This window comes from Trichechus manatus, unplaced genomic scaffold (assembly GCF_000243295.1).
Source record: "Trichechus manatus latirostris isolate Lorelei unplaced genomic scaffold, TriManLat1.0 scaffold00202, whole genome shotgun sequence".
Lineage (NCBI taxonomy): Eukaryota > Metazoa > Chordata > Mammalia > Sirenia > Trichechidae > Trichechus > Trichechus manatus.
Genome location: NW_004444138.1, coordinates 4,227,167 through 4,238,688, shown reverse-complemented (window position 1 = coordinate 4,238,688; position 11,522 = coordinate 4,227,167). Strand labels below are relative to the sequence as shown.

The window sequence follows — 11,522 nt, the reverse complement described above, 5'->3', positions numbered from 1 at the left end:
GAGGAAGGAGAGATGCCGAACCGGTAGCATTCATAATTCAGGCCAGCCCCTACCATGGGCTGGATGTAAAGCTGTTTGTGTAAAAGGAGGGAGCAAACAACAGAGAAGGCAAGAGTCAGGCAATATCACGAGATTGCTGAGGTCACAACTGTGCTCAGAACCCTGTAGGGTGTCATGGGGAGTAACAGACGATAAAAGAAGACCCTACCATCCCTGCTATCCAGGAGTTGGAAAACATTATCGAAAGTGACAGGAACATGACAACACATACGCAACCACCTGTAACTATGTCGTTGTTGTTGTTAGGTGCCGTGGAGGTGGTTCCGACTCAGAGCCACCCTATGCACCACAGAACAAAACACTGCCTGGTCCTGCGCCATGCTCACAATTGTTGTTATGCTTGAGTCCATTGCTGCAGCCACTGTGTCAGTCCATCTCGTTGAGGGTCTTCATCTTTTTTGCTGACCCTGTACTTTACCAAGCATGACATTCTTCTCCAGGGATTGATCCCTCCTGACAACATGTCCAAAGTAAGTCAGATGTAGTCATACGATCCTTGCTTCTAAGGAGCATTCTGGTTCTACTTCTTCCAAAACAACCTGTAACTATAGGGTCACTATAAGTCGGAATTGGCTCAACGGCAACAGGTTTGGGTTTTTTTTTTTTGGTTACTGATACAGGTAAAATATACTAGAAATACAACCAGAATGCTCCTTAGAAGTGAGGATGGAGAGACTTCGGGTAGCCTGCTTTAGATACAGCATTAGGAAAGATGAACTGCGAGAAAAGAACAGCATTTGTAATGTAGAGGTTCAGCAAAAAGGAAGGAAACCCTCAAGGAAATGGATTGACACAATTTGTACAGTGGTAAGTGCTCCAAGAGGTTCAATTCTGATCACTCCCCTCCTCTTTGAAACTCTTTCTCCACTTGGCATCTGAGAAAGTAGCACTCTCTTCTTCCTCCTAGCTCACCAGCTGCTCCTTGTCAGGCATTTGTATTAGATTTGCTTTACCTTTAAGATTCTATAAGTAGGCCCAAAGGAGCCCTGGTGGTGCAATGGATAAGCGCTCAGTTGCCAACTGAAAGGTCAGCAGTTCAAACTTACCCAGTGGCTACATGAGAGAAAGACCTGGTGATCTGCTTCTGTAAAGATTAACCAAAAATCCACTGCCGTCGAGTCGATTTTAACTCTATAGGACAGAGTAGAACTGCCCCCAGCGGGTTTCCAAGGAGCGGCTGGTGGATTCGAACTGCCAAGTTTTTGGTTAGCAGCCAAATGCTTAACCACTGCACCACTCTGTGAGGTAGTTCTACAATTTCACATGAGGTGGTTATGAATTGAGAATTGGCTCAACAGCACCTAACAACAACGAAGTGTGCCACAAGTATATACATGAACACACACAGATATGCTCTAAATGAATTCAATAGTAAAACCTCCACAATAAGTTGTCAAATAGGACGCAACGGATGATACTGTTGCAAGCAGTTTGTTATCAACTAGGACGCAAACCGAGTTTGCATCTTTTGGTCTGCCCTTTCTCTGCGTGTCCTAGTTGACTTCCAGTAAGCATTCCAGATTGTAAATTCTACAACACACCAAGGAAGCTTCAGTAGGGCCAGATCTCAGAATAAACTGCCTGCCTTAAAACTAAAATAGCAGAAATACACAAACTAGTGGTATTTAGGCTGAACGTATTTATATTTTTACAGTTATGTGAGGGAAAAAAAAATCGGAGTTTGCCTGTGGGCTGGGGCTGGGGGCTGCTTTTTTAACAGACCAAATAAGATTCAGCCCACGTGTTCTGGAAAATAATGTTGGAGACAGAAAAAGGTGAAGATAATCGTCTTTGACACGACTCTTCTGCACTAGTGACCGTCTGCCCACCTATTATGCATGAAAGGATCTAGGTAGGCATCCCGTTTTAAAACTTCCGTGACAAGGAACCCCGATTGCCCTCAGTATTAGAAAGGGAGCAAGAGAGGCAGAGCTAAGCTGCTAAGAGACAACCCCTCAGAGACCTCCCCGAGAGGGGTGTCACAGGCACATGGAGCTTGCGGGGTTCTCATCAGGGGGTCTTGAGCAACTTCCTGTCAAAGTCCTCTCCCAACAAGGCTGCTGTTGTTGCTCCCTGCTATCAAGCGGGCTCCTGCCTCATGGCGAACCCATGCACAACGCAACGAAACACTGCCTGGTCCTGCACCATCACCACGATCTGTTGTGAAAAAGACTGTTGTGACCCACAGGGTTTTCACTGGCTGATTTTCAGAGGTAGATGGCCAGGTCTTTCTTCCTAGTCCATCTTAGCCTGGAAGCTCTGCTGAAACCTGCTCGTCAACATATCAACACGCAAGCCTCCACGGACAGACGGGTGGTGGTTGCACATGAGGTGCACTGGCTGGGTATCGAACCGAGGTCTCCCGTATGGGAGGCAAGAGTTCTACTCCTGGACCACCACTGACCCTCATCCTCAAAAGGAAGCAGAAAAAGCAAATGGGATGAGATGCAAAAAAACAGAGAGGAAAGCAAATTGTAGAAACTGAAAATGTGAACATGCCAAAGTCAACCAAAACATACCCACAGCCTCGTAAGTGAGGATAGGAATTCTTACTCAGAGATATGCAAATGAAGCAAAATCCCCCAAACCGACCTCTTATATCCCTGGCTCGCCCAGGGTTTGGCCCTAAAAGCCACGGAAGACCCCCAGGTGACCCTTCGGTGTTGACCGCCATCACTTGTCCCGCACATAATAGATTTTTTCCCTGAATGCCTGCTTTTCCCTCCTGCTTCTATGTGTCCCTGCCTCTGCTGACCAACCACACGCCATTTATTTACACGTTCGGCTTTGTCCTCAAGCTGGGTTCCGACTTTAGTTACAAACCACGTTGATGAAATAATGTTCACATTTCGCCATTAGGCTGACCAAAATTTAATCACTGAGAGCACGTGATTTTCAAGATGCTCAAAACCTATCATTTGAACATCACTCTGTGTGGTGCCGTTCAGCCAAGGATACTGCAGTCTTCTGAAAATGTCTCTGGCAAGTATTATTATTTCTCCTTTATAGTTAAAGAGACAGACACAGAGAGGGCTGGGTGATTTGCTCAAAGTTAGAGTGAGAGCCACGGGCAGTGACGAGCATACAACTCATGTTACTCTCGTCCAGCCATATGTGTCTTCTGTTGGGCTTTGTTTCTCTGGAAGCATCCAGTCCTTCTCCAACATCTCTCCATTTTGGGAATACGCATCGCCACGCATAAAGTTGAAAAAGGTGGAAAAGGAAATATTATCTTTTACCTTTTTCTTCTGAAATTATTCCTCTTTCTCTACACTCATACCCAATGCCTTTATCCCCAATCCATCAAGGTACAACAAACATACATTAATCTGTCCATTCCATAAATGCTCGTTATGTACCCGCTGGTAGCTGCGGGCAGTGTGCTATGGATTGAACTGTGTCAATAATATGTGTTAGAATCCTAAATCCTGTATGTGTTGGAATATGTGTTAATAATAATCATCTGTTGCCGTCAAGTCAATTTCGACTCATGGTAACCCCGTGTGCTACAGAGTAGAACTGCTCCATAGGGTTTTCTTGGCTGTAATCTTTACAAAAGCTGATCACTAGGCCTAGAAAATCCTATGAGGCAGTTCTATACTGTCACATGGGTCACTATGAGTTGAAAATTGACTCGATGGCACCTAGCAATAACAAAGCGGGCCATAGGTACAAACGCTGCTGGGTGGGTTCGAACCACCAACCTTTACGTCAGTAGTCAAGCATAAACCATTTGTGCCACCCAGCAGCCTGTCAGTAATAATAACTGTGTCAATAATATGTGCTGGAATCCTAACCCCTGCGCCTGTGGATTATGAGGTATTATGAGGTATTATGAGGTAGTCATCTTCCATAATGTAATCTAATGTTATGTTAATGAGGCCTTAACTGGTGTAGAGCATCCTAAACCACTCACTTTTCAGTAATAAAAAGAGCAGATTAGACCCAGGGGCAAGCACAAAGGGGACAAGAGAGATGTCACTGAGGGATCGAGGAATGCGGGGGTTACAGCAGCTGAAAGAGACAAGAATCTTCCCTCAGAACCGACGGACAGAGAGCCTTCCCCTAGACCAACGCCTTGGATTCGGACTTCTAGCCTCCTGAACTGTGTGAAAAGAAATTCCTCTTCTTGAAATCCACCCACTTGTGGTATTTCTGTTACAGCAGCACTAGAAGGCTAAGCCTATATAAAGGAAGGATGATTTTTAAAACTCATGGTTCTCATCTTCAAGGACTTAATCATTTAATTGAAGAAGAAATAACAAATTAAAAAAACAAACACAGACATCAAATGAAAACAGCAACAGCATAAAACAGAACCTAAAGGTACAACTCCAAGCAGATGAGTGGACTGGAAAAAATGCACGAGTTTCAAGGACAAGGTCACCAATGATGGCTATTCTTCTCAGCAAAGTTTTCACAAAAGGGGGGTTGTTGGTGTTGGGGCTTAAAGGATGGGAAGAATTTGGATATACAGCGCTTAACCACTGCATCACCAAGGCTCCTTTATTTAAAAAGAAACAGGGAAAAAATATAGAGTGTTGTAGTAGATCAGTTGGAAAACTGTCCTCAGTTCTTCACGTTTCCTTGTAGCTGCGATTTGCAATATGATTTTGCAGCTCTTATCATTTAGAGTGGAGTCTATTCCCCACCCCAGGATCTGGGCTGGCCTTGGGCTTGTTTGGGCAGTACAGTGGAAAAGAGGGTAGCAGTTTTGAGTCCAGGCTTCAAGAGCCCTTGAGTGCTTCTTTCTCTCTTGGAACCCTGACACCACCATGTAATCACCTGTTGGATGGGGGTAGACATGTGGCCAGCCAACCCACTGTCCCAGCCAGCAGGCATGTGCGTGTGGCCATCCTAGATCATCAAGTCCTGAGATCCTTCCCCCTCCAGATCTCAGCTCCAATGCCACCTTGTCCAGGAAGCCCTCCCTGACTTCTCCACATAACGCTAGTAGACCTCCGCGTACCGTTCCTTCTTGGCCCTTCTTCTAGTTGCAGTTATTTTATATTTACTGGTGTGACTGAGTAACTTCTGTTTCCTGCACTAGAATCTAAGTACCCTAAGAACAGAGGTCTGTTGTCTGCCCCCAGTATAGTCTTAAAACCTAGCTCACAGTACTCAGTAATATCTGTCAGCTGATCACAGACCCATGAGTAAGCCCATCTGAGATCAGCTGAGCCCAGCCAGCCTACGCAGCTGACCCAGACTCATGAGCAACAATAAATGCTTACTGTTTTAAGCTACTGAGTTTCGCGGTTGTTACACAGCATTATTGTGGCTACAGCAGATCTCTAATACCAGTGCGATATCTAATACACGCGTTAGGCGTGAACATCTATGCTTTTGCAATCATGTTCAAGCGAGACAAGTACAAGTTCAAGTCCGTACCTGAGGCAGGATAGTTATGCGGAACGATATGCTGGAGTTCTCCTCTCTCAAGTAGATGGAAATTTTAGGAAAATAAGACCAAGGTGTCTCAGAATTAGTCCAGCAAGCCAGCTGGGACCCAGTCCAGAAGCCGTCAGAGAATTCTGGAATCTAGACAAAACAAGATCACAGCAAAAACAATGACCAGTCTGGCACGTCCGCACGAACAGCTCCCAGCTCTCCGCACGGCCTCGCCAGACGCCCACGGGGCTAAACGACGTTTCATTTGGACAGAGCTGCTGGGACATCAGTCCTCTGCCAAGAGTGATGGTGATTAACAAAATAATGATTTGTAAAATGGCTACCACCTGTCGACAACTTCCTAGTGTTAAGCACTGTTAGAAGGGTTTTACGTGCAATAATTCCTTTCATCCTCACAACACACTCATTGGGGCAGTCACATTTTCACCTCCGCTTCACAGATGAGGAATCCAAGGCACAGAGGGGTGAGGTAACTTGCCCAAGGTCACACAGTAGAGGGCAGTGGTGCTTGGAACAGAGAACACATCCTAAACGTGGCCCATACGGCCCTTTCAAGCGTGACCTTACCTCTGAATTCCACGAGCCCAGCGATTCCCTCCTGCACAGAGCACTGTGTGTGTGCCCCTCTGTCTGGAACAGACCTTTTGGAAGCAGATCGCCAGGCCTTTCTGCTGAGGCACCTCTGGATTCGAACCACCAACCTTCCGGTCAGCAGCCGGGACTCCAAAGCCACCAATACCACTAACACAAACCATTAATTTCTAAAATCCAATCTGCATAATCAAAGCCAACAGCCAGAACCCAACATTTTTACTCTTTTTCATTCTCTGAAGCCAGCCCCTCTCTTAGCTAGAAAGAAAACTCAAACCAAGACAGATCTCTCAGATCAACTGAGCAGATAAAAAGAACAAACACTTCCTTGGTCAGTGTTCTTTTTTGCCACATGTATTTAGATTTTACGAATTTGTATAATTCTTTTTTTTATTGTACTTCAGATGAAGGTTTACAAAACAAGTAGTCTCTCATTAAACAGTACACATACTGTTTTATGACATTGGTTAACAACCCCACGACATGTCAACACTCTCCCTTCTTGACCTTTCCTGTCCCCTCTTGCCTTCTAGTCCTTGTCCCTGGACTGCTGTGCCCCATTAGTCTCGTTCTGTTTTGTGGGGCTGTCTAATCTTCGGCTGAAGGGTGAACCTCAGGAGTGACTTCATTACTGAGCTAAAAGGGTGTCTGAGGGCCATACTCTTGGGGTTTCTCTAGTCTCTGTCAGGACAGTAAGTCTGGTCTTTTTTTTTTTTTTTTTTTGAGTTAGAATTTTGTTCTACATTTTTCTCCAGCTCTGTCTGGGACCCTCTCTTGTGATCCCGGTCAGAGAAGTCAGTGGTGGTAGCCGGGCACCATCTAGTTGTACTGGACTCTGTCTGGTAGAGGCCGTGGTAGTTGTGGTCCATTAGTCTTTTGAACTAATCTTTCCCCTGTATCTTGTTTTCTTCATGCTCCCTTGCTCCCAAAGGGATGAGACCAGTACAGTATCTTAGATGGCTGCTCACAGGCTTTTAAGACCCTAGACGCTACTCACCAAGGCAGAAAGTAGAATAACATAAACTGTGTTATGCCAGTTGAACTAGATGTTCCCCAAGACCATGGTCCCCACAGCCCTCCGCCCAGCAATTCAGTCCCTCGGGGAGTTTGGATGTGTCTATGGACTTTCTATGACCTTTCCTTGTACAAGTTGTGCTGACTTCCCCAGTAATGTATACTGTCTTGCCCTTCACCAAAGTTATTTCTTGGTTAGTTTTTAAATAGAGAGACAATATACTTGCTGAGCATTCCCTGCCCCAAAACAAAACAAATAACCTGCCCTGGTTTCTCCTTCCTGACACAGGCAGGGCTGAAATCAGAGGATAATTTTAGACAAGGCAAACAAATTTCATCATCTCCTTCTTTCTACCTCGTGGCTTTCTTACAAAGTAATAGTGACTGATGAAGCACATGCTTCCATGAACTCAGGAGCGTGAACGACTGTCAGCCCCCCAGCCCTGCTTTCTCAGGGCTCTGGAAGATGCTGGATTCACTGAGTGAAGCAGAGGCCCGCGGTGTGACCGCCAGCTAGTCCCATGCACATCTCTGGGACAGTAGTAGAAAATTTATAATCACTTAGAAAGGTACATCTGAAGATGCTCATGTTAATTCGGCAGAAGATATTTTTACTCTTTAAGAAATCAGCGCATTGCTCCTTATTTTAAGCTCGGCCTGATTTTCAGCAAGCATTCTAAATCTGTTGCTGTGTGCCGGCAAGTTGATTCCGACTCAGAGAGACCCTGTGGTCGAACCCACCAGCCACTCCAGGAGAAAGACCTGAAGACCTGCTCCCGTAAAGATTATAATCTAGGAAACCCTATGGGGCAGTTCTACTCTCTGCTGAAGGGTTACTATGATTCTAAATCTAAGGCGCTAAAATAAATTTCCCTTCCCGTGTTTTCAGATTCAGCAGATACTAGAAAAGACGGGCGTGAGCAGCCATCTAAGACACTCCACTGGTCTCACCTCTTTGGGAGCAAGGGAGAATGAAGAAAACAAGACACAAGGAACAGATTAGTCCAAAGGACTAATGGATCACAACTACCAAGGCCTCCACCAGACTGAGTCCAGTACAGCTAGATGGTGTCCGTCTACCACCACTGACTGCTCTGACAGGGATCACAATGGACAGAGTTGGAGAAAAATGTAGAACAGAATTCTAACTCACAAAAAATGACCAGACTTACTGGCCTGACAGAGACTAGAGAAACCCCAAGAGTATGGCCCCCGGACACCCTTTTAGCTCAGTAATGAAGTCACTCCTGAGGTTCACCCTTCAGCCAAAGATTAGACAGCCCCATAAAACAAAACGAGACTAATGGGGCACAACAGTCCAGGGACAAGGACTAGAAGGCAGGAGGGGACAGGGAAGCTGGTAATAGGGAACCCCAGGTTAAGAAGGGACAGTGTTGACATGTCGTGGGGTTGTTAACCATTGTCATAAAACAGTATGTGTACTGACTGTTTAATGAGAAACTATTTGTTCTGCAAACCTTCATCTAAACTACAGTTAAAAAAAAAAAAAAAGATGGGGGCTTTGCTCTGGTTTCTGATCGGCAGCTGCTCTGGGCTGTTGCCTTGTAGACCTTCTAGTTCAACAAGGGCCTCCACGTCCTTTCTTTTCAATTTCCCTTCTGTGGTCTCTGGCTGACCTGCTGCTCTTCCCCCAGCAGTTTTACACTTTTAAAGTTTTGGTTCAGGACAGCCAAAAGCCCCTCTCTGGTTTCCTGTGTTTCTGGCATCCCTGCCACAGCCGGTAACAAGCAACTGCTGTGACGTTCCCATCAATCGTTCTTTGAACACAGCCATTCCCACAGAGCAGGGGGAAAATCAGCTCACGTTGTTAGCAGCCATGGAGTCAGCCCGACTCACGGCGGCCCCGTACGCAGTGAAATGAAACGCTGCCCCGTTGTGATCCATAGTGTTTTTATTGGCTGATTTTTGGAAGTAGATCACCAGGCCTTTCTTCCTAGTCTGTTTTAGTCTGGAAGCTCTGCTGAAACCTGTTCAACATCATAGCAACACGCAAGTCTCCCTGGACAGACGGGCGGTGGCTGTACATGACGTGCATTGGCGGAAACTGAACAGAGTCTCCCACATGGAAGGTAAGGGTTCTACCACTGAACTACCGCTGCCCCCTCAGCCCATGTTACCCATCACAGTGGAGTGGATTCCAACTCATAGAGACCCTATAGGACAGAGCAGACCTGCCCCATAGGGTTTCCAAGGCTATAAACCTTTACGGAAGCAAACTGCCACATCTTTCTCCCGCAGAGCAGCTGGTGCGTTCCAACGGCTGACCTTTCAGTTAGCAGCCGTGCGCTTTAACCACTGTGCCACCACTGCTCCTTTCAGCCCATGTTAGTATCAGATAAAGGCTTTGTGCAGGAAACACTCATTTTGGGTGCTCTTGCAAGGTTGGCCCTAAACAGACACGTGCTCATGAAAATACTCAAGAAGTCGAAAGTAACAACTGTCCCCCCTCCAACTAAGTTATAACGGCACCATGGCTTGGGAATTAAATAGAGCTTCTCTCTGCTGAGTGTCTGCTCTATGCTGGGGATTTTACCAAACCCTCATGAAACCCTGCAGATGAGAAAACAGAGGCTCTCGGGGGCACAGAGCCCCTCTCCAGGAGCCCAGCTAACAAATGTCCGAAACTAGAGAAAATGTGATCCCATCTGAACCTCAACGCTGTGTTCTTTCCAATGTTTCTGGTCCACTCTGCTGCCCTGAGCTGAACAGACAGCTACAGTCACTCTGGGAACACCATCAGCCGGGGCCCTAAAGGCATGCTGTCCTCCACCAGGATTAACTCGTATTTCAAAACATGGCCATAAAATAATGATTAGGTTGGCTGTTTGACCTTTACCTTCTGAGGGAAAATCACATTCTTTTATAGAAATAAGAATTCTGACTTTAGCACAGCCTGGATGAAGACCAAAAAGGAGTAAGATTTTTGGTTTGTTTTCTTTTAAAGACTATAAACTTACCTCTGAATTGCTATTTCCATTGCTGTTATTGTTGTTGTTAGATGCCGTCGAGTCGATTCTGACTCATAATGACCCTGTGTAACAGGGTAGAACTGCCCCATATTGCTCTTTAGATTGTAATATTTACCAGAGCAGATCACCAGGTCTTTTTTTCCGTGGAGTCACTGGGTGGGTTCAAACCGCCAATCTTTCGGTTAACTTAACCACTGCACCACCTGGGCTCCTTTACTATTTACCTTAATATAGTGATATTTCAGGAAAAAAAAAGTTGCCCTCAAGTCAACTCCAACCCATAGTGACCCCACTTGTGTCCGAGTAGAACTGTGCTCCATCAGTTTTTCAGTGGCTGATTTTTCAGAAGTACTGTATTTTTACACAGATAATGTACACCTTCTACATTTATTTGCCAACTGCGCCCTCCACCTGTGAGGTATTTTCTTAAGTGTACTACGCTAATTTTTTTTACAGCAACATCTAAAAAATATCGGCACAGTGGTGTTTATGAAAATAAGAGAAGACGGCACAGTTGGCAAACAAACATAGAAGCATGCATTATGTGAGTAAAAATAAGGCAGATCGCCAGGTCTTTCTTCTGAGGTGTCTCTGGGTGGACTTGAACCTCCAACCTTTTGGTTAGCAGCTGAACACATGAACTGTTTGTACCACCCAGGGACATACTTATATTACCAAGTGTTTTTTCTTAGACTAAAAAAATAGTATGCCAACTAACTGTTATTTGAAATACCAAAAAGCATTACACATTCAAGTCTAAATCCTTTGAAGTTCAAATGAAGGGATTGTTTGCTGATGAACATCAAAGAACAAGATCTTAGCCTTAACAAATAATAGTTTTAAAAAAAAATACAAGAACCCTCAGACGGAGACTTTCAGACACGTGGGACCACTCCCCCACGTGTGCAGTGGCGGTGACTAGGTGTTCTCAAAGACTCATCGGCATCACGAGGACTCACCAGAGACGCGTGGGCCACAGCTTCCACCACTGCATCAAACACCTTCTGGGGCAGCCGCAGGAGGGTCGTTCCACTGTCCACAATGGCCTTGTCCGCGTTATACTAGGAACGGATGAGAGGGGCGGGGAGAAGGCACGTGAGCAACAATGGCGCTCCACCCCAACGTGAGCTTCCGCCGTCCGCCATCCCTGCGGAGCTGTTACACAAATCAAGGCAGCGATGGCCCTGCATCGGTGGCTGCGTTTCGTTTCGTGTTTTTGGCACGTGCGGGCCAGAGATCTCCTAGCCCAGCACTCTCATTTCACAGATAAGGACACAGAGGCCCGGAAGGGGAAGTGACATGACTAAACGAACGGCCCTCCCAACATAGAGCTTTTCCTCTGCTCTGAGCTGCCCAAATTTCCCTCATCAGGGAACCCCCGGGGAAGAAAGGGTCCTTCTGGGTCGAGATAACACATTACATAGCATTTACATTAATTGTATAAAATCAACTCTT

The 11,522-nt window shown here is 45.8% G+C and overlaps 1 protein-coding gene across 1 annotated transcript in view; it reads right to left on the bottom strand.

Moving 5' to 3' along the window:
- Window positions 1–11,522, bottom strand: part of LOC101360622 (beta-secretase 2) — a 149,722-nt gene that overhangs the window by 41,704 nt on the left and 96,496 nt on the right. Inside the window, exons 5-6 of the mRNA XM_023742143.1 lie at window positions 11,027–11,128; window positions 5,452–5,601 (exon numbers count right to left, since the gene is read on the bottom strand). Of these exons, the coding sequence (XP_023597911.1) occupies window positions 5,452–5,601; window positions 11,027–11,128 (252 nt within the window). The remainder of the gene's footprint in view (window positions 1–5,451; window positions 5,602–11,026; window positions 11,129–11,522) is intronic.